The following is a 19,632-nucleotide window of genomic DNA, read 5'->3' on the forward strand; positions in this document are numbered from 1 at the left end:
TGGTTCTGAATGCAATGGTTAAAGGACCACTATAGGCACCAAGACCACTTCAGCTTAATGAAGTGGTCTGGGTGGCAGGTCCATCTAGGATTAACCCTTTCTGCTGTAAACATAGCAGTTTCATAGAAACTTCTATGTTTACAAATGGGTTAATCCAGCCTCTAGTGGCTGTCTCATTGACAGCCGCTAGAGGCACTTCCGCGCTTCTCACTGTGATTTTCACAGTGAGAAGACGCCAGCGTCTATAGGAAAGCATTAATAATGATGGCGAAAAGGAGGAGGTGAGTTGCCCGCGCCGAGGGAGCCCGGCGGGGGGAAACAGGTAAGATTTAACCCCTTCCTCACCCTAGAGCCCGGCGGGAGGGGGCCCCTGAGGGTGGGGAGGACCTAGAGACGAGTATGTTTTCCTGGCACTATAGTGGTCCTTTAAGGCTCACCAAAAGTCTAGGATTTACATTTTTACAGTTCCCAAAGACAGGTCTTTCATTATCACTTTCTGTATCACTTGTAGTCTTTACTGCTTCCACTGGAAGGCTATTTCAGGTATCTACTATCCATTCTATATCATTCCCAGATTTTATTGCTGCCACTGAAGGCTATTCCGTGTATCTACTATCCATTCTATATCATTCCCAGCTTTTATTGATGCCACTGAAGGCTATTCCGTGTATCTACTTAACATTCTATATCATTTCTAGCTTTTACTGCTGCCACTAGAAGGCTATTCCGGGTATCTGCTATGCTAGCTGTATCATCTCACATTACTCTTTAGTCTTTAATGTTTCATCCTAAAACCTTGTTTCTTTTCTTTTATTACTTTTTTTTCTTTTTTTATAAAATTATCCCCTCTTTCAGGATTTTGTGTATCCTTCCCTGCATGTTAATGTTGCAATTATGTGTCTTTTAGTGGTAAATCTTCACGTGGTGCAACAAAAAAATTATTCATTTAATAAAATTAAACATGCATCTTCATAAAAAAAAAAAAAAAATATTAAAACATATTAAGGATAAATATAAACTTCAGCAAATTCCCACGCAGAGCTCCAAGCATATCGACTCGGCAATGATTTAATTAGGTTATATTTAACGCTTTGAGATTAACATCTTTGATCTTTCTAGTGTCTCTCTTATAATTATATGTTTTAAATGCAATCGTGTTTTTAGTATTTATATTACGTGTATTTTTTTGTTTTGTTTTCTTTTTGCTTATTAAAGTATAACATATTAAACCCCTTTATTGCACTGGGTTAAGCGGAACGCTTTATATCAAGAGATGCAAAGTATGTATTTAGCCATGATGGGGTTATAATAAAATAAAGACGTTCTGAGTTCTACACCAGAAAGAGACAATTCTTTCATCTGTGATCATGTAGGCATTTTCTAACAGAGTCTGCCTGTCCTACTTTAAGAGCTAGATATCTGTTTGCGTCATTAAAGACCCTGGAGAGATAGCTCGGTGCAGATAATTCCAGAATCACTTGTACAGGAGACGGAAGGGGAGTTCAGCACTATTTATAACTGCTCTCATACACTGTGTTCCTCACATTTACAGCTCATCCTTAATTTAATATCCTGATGCAGTAGATTTGAAGAACAAGACTGAATCATTCCAGATACAGTAATAAATCAGATTATCTTGCTCTTACATTGATGAATTATTTTCAAATAGTTTTTATTGATACATTTTTATAAAACATAACAATATAATTTTAATATACATTAAGGACAATTAAAAAAACAAAAGAATAAAGATAAAAGGGGGGGGGGCAGAAAAAAAGGAGGGGGTGACGAGATCCATCAGATTTGTTGATAATAAAAATAGGTCTGTAGTGTATACAATATAGAGCAGAGATGCGTGGATTCTTACAGCAGGTACCTTATAATACCATCTCTACAGGGTGTGTGGTAATCATATAAAATGCCTTTTTTTCACCTTAGTTTCACAGATATCCCATTGAAGTTTTAATGCTTCGGAATATGGATAGGATTGTCTTAGTGCCTTTTCATATCTTTTATTGTCTATATTATATTTATGACTTCTTTCATACATGGAATAGTCGTACACTTTCAATATTTCGGTATAAATGTTGATGCGGCAATCAGGACATGAGATAAGATCTCCTTTAACCAAATGCACAAACATTTTCTATCCCTCTTTTGTAATTATAGTTTTATACAAGGCTCCATTTTTTTTATATGCATTTCAATTAAAGGGACACTATAGTCACCTGAACAACTTTAGCTTAATGAAGCAGTTTTGGTGTATAGAACATGCCCCTGCAGCCTCACTTCTCAATCCTCTGCCATTTAGGAGTTAATTCCCTTTGTTTATTAACCCTAGTCACACCTCCCTGCATGTGACTTGCACAGCCTTCCATAAACACTTCCTGTAAACAGAGCTGAATTTAGGTTTTCTTTATTGCAAGTTCTGTTTAATTAAGATTTTCTTATCCCCTGCTATATCCCCTGTTTATCCCCTGTTAATAGCTTGCTAGACCCTGCAAGAGCCTCCTGTATGTGATTAAAGTTCAATTTAGAGATTGAGATACAATTATTTAAGGTAAATTGCATCTGTTTGAAAGTGAAACCAGTTGTTTTTTTCATGCAGGCTCAGTCAATCATAGCCAGGGGAGGTGTGGCTAGGGCTGCATAAACAGAAATGCAGAGACAAATTGATTTAACTCCTAAATGACAGGGAATTGAGCAGTGAAATTGCAGGGGAATGATCTATACACTAAAACTGATTAATTTAGCTAAAGTGATTTAGGTGACTATAGTGTTCCTTTAACCCCTTAAGGACCAAACTTCTGGAATAAAAGGGAATCATGACATGTCACACATGTCATGTGTCTTTAAGGGGTTAATAAACACATGCTTGGACATCAGAATTTATTTCTGAAAAGGCACAGACTGGGCATTTCATGCAAATGAACAAACTGCTCCCATAGTTCTCTGGAGCAAATAAATTGTATCAATGTGATTTATTTATTTTTTTGCACAATTTGGCAAGTTTATTAGCATTGATTATGTTTTAAATATCCAATTGCAATCCGACGTATTAATCAATGACAGGAAAATAGAAAAACTCGTACGTTTTCTTGTTAAACACCACTCGTTGTGAATATTGCAAACAAAATATCACACCTCCCACATTTTAAGAGTAACCATCAAGAATGCACAAGGTGTGCTAACTATGCTGAGAAGAGGGTCACACCAGAGGCGTTAGTTCTAAGGGTTCATTTTACTATGATGGGAGTGCAGAGGTGATTGTAAGACATTGCCGTTTTGGGACATTGTGAATGTTGGTTCCTTCTTTTACTATTTATTTTATTGAGTTTCCTGCTCTGGATTCTGCAGCACCACAGCTCATTTGGTCCCGGCCCAGTACGCTAAGTGTCATTTCATTAGTTCCTTCTACATCTTAGAGGATGAGATGAAACCAGAAACTGGTTAACATAAAAGGACTACCCTACCAAATCCAGGACAGTTTGGAGGAATCCATTTGTTTCTTGTGAAGGGATATGCCAGGATTTCACAAACACACAATAATAACCATATTTTGAATGCTTTAGACCAGGGGTTCCCAACCCAGTCCTCAAGTACAACCCACCAGTCCAGGATTTAGGAATTACCCAGGTGTGTCTAAAGTGTTTTTTTCTGTTTTCTAAAAACACCTTAGATACAACCGGGTAAACCCTAAATCCTGGACTGTTAGGGGATACTTGAGGACTTGGTTGGGAACCATTGCTTAAGACCATTATTTTGATCAGTCCTATAATACAAGTATTTAATTTTGTTTTCTGTGAAATTAATGTGACTGTGTGCATTTATGAATATCTGTCTTCACCCACAGAGCCCGAATTACTCTGGAGAAATCCTGCTGTCTGCGAGCTATCTCCCTGCGGCTAATCGTCTGATTGTTGTTCTTATCAAAGCAAGAAATATCCATTCTGATAAATATAATGATCTTCTTGGTAAAGGTAATACCTGCGCAATCATTCTTCAACCTCAGATTTGGCCATATGGATTGACACACGCTAAGCTCTGCATGTTCCACATATATTGTAGCACCAACTGTGGGAGGTGGTAAAATATTCTGTGAATATAAATAACATTTGGATGTAATCTGTCGCACAAGTGTGTGCAGGACTTAACTATCCAGTGGGAACGATCTACTAAATAGTGTGCACTTATGCAATGTGCGTACAATGAAAAACAAATATTTGTAAGAGCCTCTGTGTCTTGGAATAAAATTGAAGTACAAAAATTACAACAACCATATGTTGCATCCTATGTGGCTATTATGTGTAAACTGATCATTGATTTTTATATTAATAATAATATTAATTTGCTGATAACTTTGTGTTTAACTGATTGGTGTGAAGGACATTTCTGTTTATACATGTACTTTAAATGTACATTACTTCACCTGTACTGTCCACCAAAAAATGTCGCACTGCTTCCATAGTTATCCTCTTTACATCCACTTCTTGCACAATCCGTGTGCACACTGCTAATCAATGAGTAATTATAATGCTGATGTGATTATTTTCATTACTTATAGATCTTCTGGTGAAGATAAACCTGAAGCACCAGTCAAAAAGACTGAAGAAGAAGCAGAGTAAACGGGCTAAACACAAAATCAACCCTGTTTGGAATGAGATGTTAATGTTTGAGGTGCCTCCAGAACTCCTTAAGGAGGTCAGTGTGGATCTGGAGATGGTCTGCCAGGAGCCTTTGGAAAGGTCTAACCGTGTCAATGGAGAAAGCCGTATCCTAGGCAAGTGCTGCTTGGGTTTAGACAGGACTGGAACTGGAAAAAACCATTGGCAGGAAATGATGAACAACCCCAGGAGGCAAATAGCTATGTGGCATTATTTGCAACCATGATGAGTTCTGGTCACATGACCACATAGGCAGCTCCCATGTTTCAGGTGTTTTGCTGCCGCAGTAATTCAGCCAATGACAATGGCCATCGAGTCGGCTTTATTTTTCTTGGCATATCATCTCACTTCCATAAACACATCGGAAATCAGGAAGAATATGTCTGAGAAAACGTTTGAAGTCTTTGGCAGGGCAGCTTCTGTTCCGATATCGGAGAACGGGGAATCTTGAAGTATTGTAGACTAATAACTAACAAAATATATGTTTACATTTTAGTTTTTATCTTGTGACAGAAAATATACAATATATGTCCCTGGTTGCTCAAAATTATTGTTATTTTAATTCTTAGACAGTGACAATATATGCTACCAAAGTTAAACTCAGCACGACTTGTTAAAAAACTACGGTGGCTGGTCTACACGTATTTGCAAAATAGCAAATTCCACCGTATAATTCCTATCAGCAGATACCCAATTTTCATCTGATGCAACATTTAATCTGAAACTGAAAAATTAACTTTGAACTGAGTCAATGAATTGTTTTCATTAACTCAGATGAAAATGGAGATTATAGACAGTTGCAGATATCAGTTCTACAAAATATTTTCACCAGTAGACATTCTGGCGTGGTCAATGGCAGCTGATTTGGACATACATGTGCTGAGTCTAGTTACAATCACTTATATAATGCCAACAAGACAGAAAATTCTAACAAAACACAATTGAGAAATGGAAACGCTTTGTCAAAAAAGCTCAACAGTCAATGATAAGTCCAAAGGTCCTGTATGCTTGTTCCTTCCCTTATGTTGGATAATTAAAGTTCCATATGGTATTTTTTTCTAACAGATTGGTGGGAACTGGCAAAACCAAAATATGGTAACATGAAACAGACAGATTTATAGCTGATTCTTTCAATATTGGTTAATTTCTTCCCTTTGCAGTATCAGGGCGCACCTGACCGTACAGGTGGTCACCAAAATATGAAAATGGAAGGTCTTGCTTTCTTTAAACTCTGTCAAACTCTGTCTGCAGAATTAAAAAAATTGGTAGGTCCACAGGCCCATTCTCAGATCCCTATTTTATTTTTCCACTATTTTACCAGAGACTATATGTCACCATCGTGCATGTTCACCACACTTCGTGGTTTTATTACATTCCGAGCCTAACAAGGGGGTAGTATAGGCAAGGATTGCCAACGTTGATTTAGTTCAACAATCTGTTATCACATGCTTAGCAACAACCAGGGGTTTAACTAATATTCATGCATGTATGATCGATAAACAGTCTGCAATGCAAATAGGGCTTGTTTAAATTCATCTTCTAGAACCTTGGTGAACAAGGCACAGAAAACATTAATTCTGTTTAAAAATGTTCATGTCTGTTTTTGGCCGTTAGAGACAACTCATGCTTGAATCAGATTTGATCATTGCATGGGTTAAACAGGGCCAACGTAAGAGCACAACAATTTGTAGTCCATGTGATGATGTATGGAATGGGCCAAGGTTTCATCAGAAATCGTGCTCTATCACTGTAATAATGCTGTGTTTTTATGAGCACACAGCCACTAAAGAGTTGCTGCTATGTCACTTTGACGCTTTTAACTTGAATCCTTAAAAATGCATATAACTATCTAAAGCACAGTTTAGTGTTTTTTTTGTTTTTGTTTTTTTTTACAAAAATACACCTAGACAAACAAAGATTGCAGTATGGCTATTGGCTAGCACATCATTACATGGGGGAAACGCAAAGGACTCCAAAGCACAAACATTTTGTTATAAACTAGCTTGATGATGATGGCATGGTCGCAACTTTTGCAGATACTGCTTTCTTTGTTCATGTATGTGCTTCCCACGTCTTCCCAGTAGAGATTTTACATTGCTGCCATTAAATCCTGCATTAACAAGACTGGGCAGTTTACTGGGATTCAGAATTAAAATTGGTCTAGACCAGGGGTTCCCAACCCAGTCCTCAAGTACCCCCTACCAGTCCACGATTTAGGGATTACCTTATTGTGTTTAAAGTTGTTTTTTTTTCTTTTCTAAAAACACCTTAGACCAGGGATAGGCAACCTTCGGCTCTCCAGATGTTGTGGACTACATCCCCCATAATGCTCTTACACACATAATGCTGGCAAAGCATCATGGGAGGTGTAGTCCAAAACATCTGGAGAGCCGAAGGTTGCCTAGCCCTGCCTTAGACACAGCTGAGTAATCCCTAAATCCTGGATATTTAGGGGGTATTTGAGGACTGGTTTGCAAACCACTGGTCTAGACTGATAACAAACAGGGTTATTCACCAAAAGTGTAAATTGATGAAGCACTGAATGTGAATTTAAAATTTAGACAACAATAACTGGACTATAAAATATTCTCCAAGACAGATATAATTTCAATGTGTCTGTTTTGGGTTTTTAGTTGGAATATCACTTTGAATTTCCAACAAATGACACTTTATTGAAAAGTCTTGAGACAACGGAAAGTTTTATTGATGCAGAGAAAGGTGTTTGTCGTAGATAATGTGTTGTGTTTGTATATTTTGTCAGTATTTGAACATGATGTACCTATAAATGGTGAACAATGAAGAATTTCACCTTCAACCTATACTGCCTTGTCCAAACATATTTTTGTGGTAACGAAATAAAGAAACAAACTGCTGTGTTTAACTCTGTTTTGGAAGTGAGCTCGATATTTTGTAATCATATTTATTAAAGTGGTTTGAAAAGTGACTTTTCTTTATGATAAATTCTGCCACTTTTCACAGAAATTTTAGAAGATGCCAGAGAAATCAAATAGTCCACTTTTCTAAAATAAAAGATAAAAGAGGTTTCTAGTGCTTACAATGTCCAAATGTGAAAGGCAACTGTTACCCCAAACCAGAGTCTCTCTTGTCTGGTCGTTGATATGGAGTAGAGGAAATAAAAAAATTGGGAGAAGCGCCTTGGAGTTGGAGGGGTCGTCAAATTCCAAGTGGCTGTCACATCCTGTTCTTGTTTTGCCTTGTATCTCGTCTTGTTTTATTTTGTCTTGTATTCCCAGTTCATGTACAGTCCTGTCCTGTCATGCGAGTGTCCTGTTAATGTTTCCCTCATGTATTGTGTACATGTTCTGGGTTCTGCTCTCTGTCCTGCTCTGGTTCTGGGTTCTTCTAGTCTTGTCTTGTTATCTTGTTTGGTGCCTGTTCTAGTCTTGCTTTGTTTCTAGTACTGGATACATTTCTGTTGCAGAGCCTCACTATCCAGATCCTGGGAGGTCTGCATATTATCATCTAGCTCCTGGGATCCGTAGAAGCTGCATCAGGGCCCTGGTATGTGGCCACACAAATGCTGGTGCTCAACACCAAGGGGGCATGCAACAGGCCCTGGTAGTCCATTTCCACGCTGTAACTTCTATCTTCATCATCAGGCATACAGGGGCGGTCTTTGGACCGCCACCTGTGACAGATAGGAGAAATATATGGCGCAGTATGTAAAATTTCCAAATTAAAAACAGAAGGAAATGCACTTGAAAAAGCCTAACCATTAGGTGAAACGTGTTGTGCTTTGTAGACTTGTTCCCATATTTGCTTTTATTTATGTGAGTAATAATAAAGTATAATCTACATTATACTCTTGGACCTTCCTGATTTTTCTGACGATAAAACATAATTTTCCTTGGTGGGGAATATGCCACCCAAGTGTTTAGGATTGAGCAAAACCTTGTTTTTGCTCTCAAAAAAGTGAGTAAATCACCTATTTTTATATGCTCTTATAACAACATGGTGTGTACTATATTTTATATTTTGTTTTTTAATTTTTATCTACCCATAAAAATAACAAGTTTGCACCTATATCTGAAGAGTGGGGATTATTCCACTCCAGGCCATAGGCAAGGAGCCATTAGAGGGCTCTAACAAATGTGAGTGTGCATTTTTATTCTTTTTATAAATTTTTGGTTTCCTGACATATTGCACTATTTTTTGCTCTTGTATTTATGTTACATATACATACCTAATTGGGATGGACTAAGATTTCATCATTATATCCATAGGCGGGGATTGTACTGCCCAGGTGCTACATGTAGAGCTGAGAGATAACTCCCTACACTGCAAGTGCATTTCCTTCTGTTTTTAATTTGGAAATTTGACATACTGCACCATATATTTATCCTCTTTTTTCCCACTACAGTCCACTTTTCTCTTGGCAAGATTGGTGAAAATATACATAATTCTGTTGTTTTGCCAGAAAAATTTTGTATATTCAAAATTATGGCTAGCGTGCAAACTGAGCAAGAGATGAAAAAATACGACAAATTGTAAAAAAGAATATGCAAAAAGTGCTGGTAAAACTCATTTTTCGCCTTATGTTCCTGTTTTTCCTTCTGCAATGCAACGTGTGTTCTGGCTGTCCCTAGTTGGACTGGATTGGGATGCCATTTGCTAAATCTATAATACACTTTTTAAAGAAAAATGATAGATGAAAAATTTTTAATAAAAGGTATATGTGATTGTCAATGTATTTCCCTTTAAGAAAAAAATGACATGGTTTAAGCAGGTAAGCAGGTAGTAAGTTATCTTTTTTTGGTTAGTCTTCCTTCAGTTGTTTGGGATAATTCTCCTCTTGGGGTAACATAGCTGTGTGCTAAAATCATTATTATTCCTGCTACTAGATGACTAAATCAAGTCTCAAAATATTTACTCGCCCACTAGCCATTTGCGAGACACAATGCAGCCAAGGTAAGTAGAAACTCATCTTTGGTCAATGTACCTTGGACCTTCCAGGTTCCACATGGCGAGTAGCCCTTTCTAGAAGTGTAACATACCTCCTGACATCAGTAAGTCCCAGAATCAGAAAGCCGGTGGAAGGGGAGTAGAGGGGCCGGGCCAGTAACGCTATTGTGTCACTGCCTCTGTCCAGAAGAGGCCATCGTGGTGGATTATACACCAGGCTGCTTACCAATCATGTCAACCAGCCCACCAAGGGCAGAACATGTTTCACTGCTCAATGCAGGGTCATAGTACATACTTTTCTAAATACTTTCATTAGTCCCTAGCCTTATCTTATATCTAGAATAGCCTTACACACAGTTCCAAAAGGAGCTAATATCCTCAGACTAGCCCAAATGTTCATTACATGTAACTTATAGTGACAACTGAATAAAAATACAAATAATCAAATCATATTAGAAAACATACAGAAACTTATAAAAACATAATGACATTTATAAAGAGGTGGGCAAGACAATAATTAGCACAAAACAATCTCCTCTGCCTGCAGAATTCACAATATGCAAATCTACCTGAATATGCAAATTAACAAGCCTTGCTATTCAGGTAGTGCATATAACTATTGCTACCTGAATGGTGCTACACAGGCTCTGTGGACAAATCCACCTAGTTGGAAGCAAGCATCAGCAGGACGGGAGAGAGCACACAAAACATTTAACAATAAACAAATACGTAATACACACCAGCACCTATTATAGGCACAGTGTGAGTTAGACATAGGAGTAGTCCAGGGTCCTACATAAAGTGTTTTATGTATGTCTGAATCTCCTGGTGATGGTGACTACCATCACAAATCAACCAATCAACCCCCCAAGGGAAAACCAACAAGGTACCAGACCTCCAATTGTTCTGTACCTGTTCTGTATCTCTTGAAAAAAATCTCCATTATGTATGTCCATTGTCTCACTGGGGAGGGGGTCTGACAACCTCCACTACTGGTAACCAGCTGCAACTGAAACTCTCCTCTCCCTGTATCACAAGCAGCTGCTATAGAGTGAGGCCAAAACTCTCCACTATTGGTAATCCGAGTTGCAGCTGGGGAGGAGCCTGATACTCTCCACTCCCGGTAACACCAACTGCCGCTGGGGAGGAAGACCGACAGTCTCCACTCTCGGAGTTGTGCTCTGCCATTGGGGAGGGAGACTGGACCTCTCTGCTCCCAATAATATGACCTGCCGCTGGGGAGAGAGATCAGCTATCTTCGCTCCTGATGCTGCACCCTGCCACTGAGGAGAGGGACTGACCATTGCCACTCCTGGTGAGACCAACTTCCGCTGGGAAAAGATGTTGATGCTGTCCTCTCCCTGAAGGACCAACGGCCATTGGGGAGGAGGGCCAAAATTCTCTGCTCCCGTGAACACCAACTGCCTGCTGGGAGGGAATGATTGTCTCCGCTCATTGTAAGTCACTCTGCCTCTGGGGAATGAGATCCACCGTCTCCGCTCCCATTAGGTCCAACTGCTGCTGGCTGCTACTGTCCTCTCCCTGCATAACAAACTGCCGCTGAGGAAGAGGACTGGCTGTCGTCGCTTCCAGTTGCTCTAGCTACCACTAGAGGGGGAGGCCGATACTCTCCTCTCCGTGAAGAACCAACTCCCACTGGGGAGGGAGACTGACCATCTCTGCTCCAGGTAACTCACTCTCCTCTCCCATTGTTGTAAAGTCCAGCAAATCACCAGCTCAAAGGCCTGATGCGGAACCAAGTCACACAGTTGCCAGTAGGTCTTTTGCAGCTCCATCTCTCTGGTTCCCAGATGTGTCAGGTCTGGTCCCAGTCCGGTTGCTCCCAAGAAATCAAGCAGGACGAGGACTGGCTGTCGTCGCTTCCAGTTGCTCTAGCTACCACTAGAGGGGGAGGCCGATACTCTCCTCTCCCTGAATAACCAACTGCCACTGGGGAGGGAGACTGACCATCTCTGTTCCAGGTAACTCACTCTCCTCTCCCATTGTTGTAAAGTCCAGCAAATCACCAGCTCAAAGGCCTGATGCGGAACCGAGTCACTCAGTTGCCAGTAGGCCTTTTGCAGCTCCATCTCTCTGGTTCCCAGATGTGTCAGGTCTGGTCCCAGTCCGGTTGCTCCCAAGAAATCAAGCAGGTCTTCCTTGTTGCGGATGTCCCAGAATTGAAACTCTCCAGGACTTCTAAACTCAATTTCCTCAAAGGCCTCCCACAACAGGCCAGGGCCATTGTTAACCTCAGCCACGGGCCTGTTATCCTCATATGGGGATGCTGCATGGGTGCTAGCTCACTCCATCTCCATGAATTCCAGGAGGCATGCAGGGATCCAAGACGATGCTCCAGTGTCCATGGATGTGTCCCCAATCACTAGGAAGCCATCCCATGGCTGCTACCAATTGTGGCAGAGCTCCTGTACTCATAGGCGTGCGCAGCCTATTGCATTAGGGTGTGCACCCTAAAGCACAAACACACGCCGCATGTATATGTGTGTGTGTATATATATATATATATATATATACACACACACACACACACACACACACACATGCATACAGTGCTGTGTATGTGTGTGTGTGCAAGTGCTGTTAGTGTGATGTGTGTGTGAGGGTGCTGTTAGTGTAATGTGTGGGTGAGGGTGTTTGTGTGTGTGTGTTTGTGAGGGTGCTGTTTGTGTGTGAGGGTGTTTGTGTGTTTGTCCCGTGAGGGTGCTGTGTGTGTGAGGGTGCTGTTTGTGTGAGTGTCGTGTATTTGTGAGGGTGCGGTTTGTGTGTGTGTGTGTTTGTGAGGGTGCTGTTAATGTGCTGTGTGTAAGGGTGTTGTGTGTTTGTAAAGGTGCTGTGTGTGTTTGTGAGGGTGCGGTTAGTGTACTGTGTGTGTGACGGTGCTGTATGTGTACTGTATGTGTGAGTGTGCAGTGTGTGAGGGTGCTGTGTAGGTGCTGTATGTGTGTAGGTGCTGTATGTGTGTGTGTGTGCTGTATGTTTGGAGGGATTGCGGAGGTGGGGGCAGATTAGTAAATATCCCCCCTCCCTTCTGACCTTATGTAGGGAGGGGGGATCCTTGCTGCCATGTGCCATCCCTGGTGGTCCAGTGGAGAGTGAACTCTAGCCTGCGGGGCTAGAGTTAACTCTCGCAAGATCTGAGCGTTGCTGCGGCAATGCTCAGATATCGCGAGAGGAACCTAGCGGAGCTGCTGTCTAGAGCTCCCTGGGTCCTCTCCTGCCTCCCTCCATGCTGCTGTGGGCCGGTGAGGTAGATCTTTGATCTCCCTGCCGGCCCATGGAGGCTTAGAGCAGAGCCGGCACTCAGATAGAGCCGGCTCTGTGTGAGCCGACAGGGGAGATCGGGAGGGTACAAGTCCTGTGGAATGTGTGGGAACTCTGCCAAGATTCCCACTCCCCCAAAAAAACAATATACACTTGTGTGTGTGTGTGTGCGGCTGATATGGAGAGAGGGGGGGATCCATCACCTCTTGCCCCCCCTTGACCGGGGAGGAAGGGGGCATTTGGGGCGCTGAGTGCCTGCAGGAACAGCGTTCCTGCGAAAAGAAAAGTGCAGGAACGCTGTTCCTGCAGGACTCAATCCATAGTGCGTGCCGCGGGGGTTAGGGTGTGCCCAGGCACACCCGGCACACCCCGTGCGCACGCCTATGCCTGTACTCCAACCAAGTACCTCCACCTAGTACGTTTCCTAGCCACTTGCTGGGACTCTGAAACATTTCAGCCCGAGTCGCTGAAGCTTGACTGGGGCCTCTCTGGAGTTCTTTCCTTCCAGGCAGGTATCGTCCCCTATGCCTATTCCTCTGCAGCTTTCCTCCCAGGCAAGTATGCACCCAAGCCTGGTCTGTGATTACTTTTGTCTTTATAAAGACACTTGCGGCTCTAAGGCTTAGTTCTCTTTTTGATTTGCCCCCGAGCTAGAGGGATTGTGCAGCCAGCCAACAGGTCCAAAGACTCTGTTACTGAGATCCGTAAAAATCCACACAGGACACACGGTTCCAAAAGAAACTAACATCCTCATCTTTATTTTTAACTGAATTACCGATGACTTATGTGCCGCATCCATCTGAGACGCACCTGTGAAAACCCTCAATATGTCATTCCCTATGAAGCAAACGAGAGGAACATCACTTGACGTGACGTAAGTGTAAGGATTTGATTGGAACTACAAAAAAACCCCCAAAAAGTTAGCATTTAGTAATTATAAAAAAAAACTAAGTGAGGAAGATAGATAGATCGATAGATTGGGCAGAAAGAGGCAAAGCAAGTTATAAGAGCCTCAAAAGCACGCACAGAAGAGAGAATAGCACAGACAGTAAAAAAAAGGGGGGATACAACTGTTTTTAGATACATGAATGAGAAAAGGAAAGTAAAACAAGGATTAGTTAGATTAAAAACAAAAGAAGGAAGGTATGTAGAAGAGGATAAAGGTCTAGCTGACTGCCTCAATGAATATTTTTGTTCAGTATTTACAGAAGAAAATGAAGGAGAGGGACTTCAGTTATAAGAAAAAGGACAAATGAGCCATTTGTTACATGTGAGTTTACAGAGGAAGAGGTTCTATTTCAACTGTCAAAAGTAAAGACAAATAAGTCAATGGGACCTGATGGAATACACCCAAGGTTATTAAAAGAACTTAGTGGTATACTAGCAAAACCATTTACAAATTTATTTAACCAATCATTGTTAACAGGAGTAGTCCCAGAAGACTGGAAGTTGGCGAATGTTGTGCCCATTCACAATAAAGGTAGTAGGGAGGAGTCGGGCAACTAAAGGCCAGTAAGCCTTACTTCAGTAATGGGAAAAGTAATGGAAACCATGTTAAAGGATAGGATTGTCTAAAATCACATGGATTTCAAGATCAGAGACAACATGGGTTTACTTCAGGGAGATCATGCCAAACTAATCTTCTTGTTCTTTTGATTGGGTAACTAAAATTATAGATCAGTGAGGTGCAGTAGACATTGCTTACCTAGATTTCAGTAAGGCTTTTGACACTGTTGCACATGGAAGGCTTATCAATAAACTGCAATCTTTAAGTTTGGATTCCAATATTGTTGAATGGGCAAGGCAATGGCTGATTGACAGGCAACAGAGGATTGTAGTCAATGGAGTATATTGGAAGCTTGGGCTTGTCACCAGTGGGGTACCTCAGGGATCTGTACTTGGACCCATTCTGTTTAATATTTTTATTAGTGATATTGCAGAAGCTCTTGATGGTAAGGTATGTCTTTTTGCTGATGACATTACAATTTGCAGCAGGGTTGATGTTCCAGGAGGGATAAGCCAAATGGCAAATGATTTAGGTACATCAGAAAAATGAGTTGTGGCTGATATTTAATGTAGATAAGTGCATGATAATGCATCTTGGGCGTAAAAACCCAAGGGCAGAGTATAGAATATTTGATACCCTAATAACCTCAACATCTGAAGAAAGGGATTTAGGAGTAATTATTTCTGATGACTTAAAGGTAGGCAGACAATGTAAAATAGCAGCAGGGAATTCTAGCAGAATGCTTGGTTGTATAGGGAGAGGCATTAGCAGTAGAAAGAGAGAAGTGCTCATGCCATTGTGCAGAACACTGGTGAAACCTCACTTGGAGTATTGTACGCAGTACTGTAAACCGTATCTTCAGAAGGGCTACTAAACTGGTTCATGGATTGCAGGATAAAACTTACAAGGAAAGGTTAAAGGATCTTAACATGTATAGCTTGTAAGGAAAGACGAGATGGGGGGGATATGATAGAAACATTTAAATACACAAAAGGGAATCAACACAGTAAAGGAGGAGACTATATGTAAAAGAAGAAATACTACCACAACAAGAGGACATAGTCTTAAATTAGAGGGGCAAAGGTTTAAAAATAATTTCAGGAAGTATTACTTTACAGACAGTGTAGTGGACACATGGAATAGCCTTCCAGCTGAAGTGGTAGAGGTTAACACAGTGAGGGAGTTTAAACATGCGTGGGATAAGCATAAGGCTATACTAGACTTAAGATAAGGCCAGGGACTAATTAAAAGTATTTCGAAAATTGGGCAGACTAGATGGGCGGAATATTTCTTATTTGCCATCACATTCTATGCTTCTATGTTATACACGAGAGTGCAAAGTTCCGATTAGAACTACCAATCCCATGATGCTACAGAGGAAATTATGGGAGTTGTGGTGTGTCACTTTAAAAGAAGCTACCTCAAAGAAAAGCAGAAAATTGATCAGCATGCCCCCAATTATCTAAGAATACCAGACCACTAATTAGACATGTACAACCTAAATAAACTGGGGCACTTCAGGATTATCCATACTTCTGAGGAAGCCGGGAGAAAAGTGTGGTATTGGAGCCCCTTATATATCTTTTTTTATTCTATGCTTGTTGGTATACTATCTTAATATTTTTTAATAAAGTTAACTGTGTAAGGATTAATAGTTGATCCAGCACGTAGAATTGTATCACACCTAGGATTAAAAGGTAACGTCATACTGGGCCTTGGAGTGGCTGGACTTAACGTACCAAAGTATAGTCAGAATACTTGCCGAGGTCGGGGACACGGAATGGGACACAACGATAAGGGAAAGCCAAAAGTCAGGCATGACAGAATACAGGGAAGTCAAAACAAAGCTAAAGTCAATAACCAGAAATAAACGCTCAGAAACACACTCTCGGACAACCCCTAAGGGAAACCACGACAGGGCAATGAGGAAAAGTAAAATTGCGTTTAAATAAACCCTTTACCAATCTGATTGGCCGAAATCTACTTTGAACACAGAACGTGCGCGCGCCTCTCCCGCATGACGTCACATGCACGCCAATGTCATCAACGTGGGTGACGTGGGGCTATAATTTGGCGTGGATCCGCAGCGGCCGGCGTCCATCAAACATGTTGCAGGAGTCAGGTACACAGACGCATGGCCGCTGAGCACAGATACCGCAAGGTGAGGATGAATATGTAACAAACTGTTTACCATATAAGTCATATTCATTGTTTTTGCTGCTGAACAACCTTCCTGGTTCCTTATTTTATCCTCATGTGGGGATTATAACACCAAGGCTTCTGTAGAATATTACATATATACATATTACACTAATCAGATCCTCTGCTTTATTTCCCATATGTTGGAACATTACTGGACGTATACTACAGTGGATCTTTATGTATCCTAAGACGAGGATTGTAGTGTCCAAATGCTATACAGCAGAGCTCTCAGTAGCTCAGCAAAGTGTGTTAGTTTTATATACAATTAACTAATACTCATAATTGATGTGACATATTGCACTATTGTGTGTTTCTTTCTTTTTCTTCTGAGTTTTTTTTTAAAGCTGAAACTGTTATTTACTGGTTTCAAAAAGTACACGTATATATATATATATGCATATTGTACCATAAGGTCATTGTAGGCACCGGTTTCACTTGTGTGTTTTTATTGGCAGAGATTACCACCTGTTGTTTTGTCACATTTTGTATACTACGCAAGGTTTTGGGAATTCTTGTAGATCTACTGCTTCCATCTATTGAATAATATAGTGAGCGCCTAAACCTGTCTTTTATACAACTCTCGTGGTCTGACGTTGTTGTTTTATGTTTGCAAGTTTTTAGATAAACCCCAAATAAAAAAAAAATGCTTAATTAAATACCTACATATTTTCATTGGGGGTATATCTACTAAATGGTTAAAATATATACAGAGATATTTTTGTTTCTATTGGATTGGACCCAAATTACTTGTGAGAGGTGCAGTGCGGCTCAGCTCCCAACAATATTAGTATAGCTCCCACCAATCTGGGGCAGATTGGGATATGCAGAAACGTTATAATATGTAGATTTTGAAATTGAAAATTATTTTTAAAATGTGACCAAATGTCAGGCAGACAGTTAAATTGAACAAACCTTGCCTGCTAAAAGGCTGGAAAAGCTCAGAGTTTCCCCGCTCAACACCTTACAGAATGATCTGAGTAAATCTTTATCACATGCGTAATATGATAATAAAACCCATGAGATGTCTCAAACGGTCAATGACGTCAGTAACCCAAGGTAATACAATAATTGTTCATACTGGGTCATGATCTACGATAGGTATTCCATCCAAGCAATATAGTATTGGCTCACAGATAATCAGAGAATGAAAATTAGTACGATCAGGTCTCATTTGCATGCTGCGGATTTGTAAAGGATCTTGAGAGTACCGGTAATTGATTAATTTTAGCAATACGGATTTAATGAACGGAACACAGAATTGCATTGCGTTAGTCTATTATATTGCTATCTGCAATTGAAAATGTTGAATAATTAACAGTCATAAATATAGAAACTTGAAGTACATGACATACCTGAGCTTAATATTTATAATAAATGCTCATGAATCACTGCTGGCTTATATGTTGGCAATAAGTAACTTTCCCCCCAGTGCCATTATAACATTTTCAGATTATACACAATAATTCACAATTCCTTCATGTTAGCTATTAATATAGATTGTATGTGTATTTAGAGAACCGAATAATCCTAGTGCAAATTAATGGCACAATAAGGACATCATTTTTTTTTTTGTCAAGCTGTTTTTTTATTGAGATTGTAAAGGTATACAGGTATACTTAATATGGAGATCTAATAAACTTACACATGAGAAAATATTACAGAGGGAATGATCAAAAGGGAAAAAATTCTCATTTTTAAATTAAATATAAACATAAGGGGAAACAGGCTTGACAGGCATATCTATGCAATAATAGGGTAATAGAAGTCAGAAGAATGTTATACGCTATTTACAGAAAGATAAAAACATACGGACCTCATAGAACATGCTAGATAGATATGTACGAGAGGTAACCACTGGAGCTAAACCTATCAATGTGCTGTAGCAAGAAAACATGGGCAGTCTAGGCTTGTTAGCTGTCTGTTACGTATTTGACAGGAGGAGCAGGAATGAGCCAAAGTGAGGTACAGAAGGAATAAATGAACACGTAGTCAGAGAAAGCCAAAGGACAGGGCAGGAGGTGCTCTCCCCTGCCAGCTCTGCAGGACCGATCTCCCTCTCCGCTAGCACTTTGCTGACAGCTGGCAGGGGAGGGAGCTCTAACCTGCAGCTCCGCCAGGTTCTCCTCTCGCGAGCTCGGTCGTTGCCACGATTAATACGGCAACGCTCCGAATCTCACGAGAGTGAACTCTAGCAGCTCCTAAAGGCTGCTAGAGTTCACTCTCAGCACTAGGACCACCAGGGCTTCCCTACCGGACCACCAGGGATTAGAGGAAATGGCTCCTCTCCCAGGCAAAGGTAAGTAGGGAGGGGGGATATCATTTTTATTTTTAATAAAAATAAATACATAAAGTATATATTTATTAATTTGCCCTCCTATGCCCACAGACCCACACACAGATACACACACTGCCCCCCCATACACACACACTATCCCCCATACACACACACACACACACTACCCCCATACATACACACACACACACTACCCCCCATACACACAATTACCCCACATACACACACACACACTGTACACCTCACACAACCTACCCCCCCAGCACACACACACTGTACCCCTCATGCACAAACTGCCCCCTCCAAAACACACACACACACAAACTACATCTTACTTGGAAGCAGACTCTATTAAGTAGACTTTTTCAAGTAGGAGTTAGAAAACCAGGAGTTAAAACTAACTAGGGGTTTAAACTATCAAGGTAATTTTTTAATTTTAAATTTTTATTTATTTATATATTTTTATTTTATTTTTATTATTCTGTATCTGGGGAAATGAGTGTTAGCAAGATTGCTGGTTTAACTCAATGCACATCTTGTTGCATGTATGGATGCCTGGATGTACCCATCCAGGGTCCATACCTCTGTGATGGTTGTGTGCGAGTGGCTTCTCTGGAAGCTCAAATTGGAGATTTCGAGAAGCAAATCGCAACTTTGAGGGAGATCGACAATCTTGAGAGGAGTCTGCTGCTGACTGAGCAGAGTTTAGTGGGGACAGGTAGTGGAGAGGGAGGAGATAAGACAGATGGGGAACAGGCATG

The 19,632-nt window shown here is 40.6% G+C and overlaps 1 protein-coding gene across 2 annotated transcripts in view; it reads left to right on the forward strand.

Annotated features, from left to right (window-relative positions):
* The window catches only part of SYT13 (synaptotagmin 13), a 40,902-nt gene extending 34,009 nt beyond the window's left edge, over positions 1–6,893 (forward strand). For both annotated transcript variants that reach the window (XM_063437822.1, XM_063437823.1), the window contains 2 exons: positions 3,854–3,980; positions 4,565–6,893. In XM_063437822.1, coding sequence (XP_063293892.1) covers positions 3,854–3,980; positions 4,565–4,890 — 453 coding nt within the window. In that variant the 3' untranslated portion in view covers positions 4,891–6,893. The remainder of the gene's footprint in view (positions 1–3,853; positions 3,981–4,564) is intronic.
* The last annotated feature ends 12,739 nt before the right edge of the window (positions 6,894–19,632 follow it).

This window comes from Pelobates fuscus, chromosome 12 (genome assembly GCF_036172605.1).
Source record: "Pelobates fuscus isolate aPelFus1 chromosome 12, aPelFus1.pri, whole genome shotgun sequence".
In the NCBI taxonomy this organism is placed as follows: Eukaryota; Metazoa; Chordata; class Amphibia; order Anura; family Pelobatidae; genus Pelobates; species Pelobates fuscus.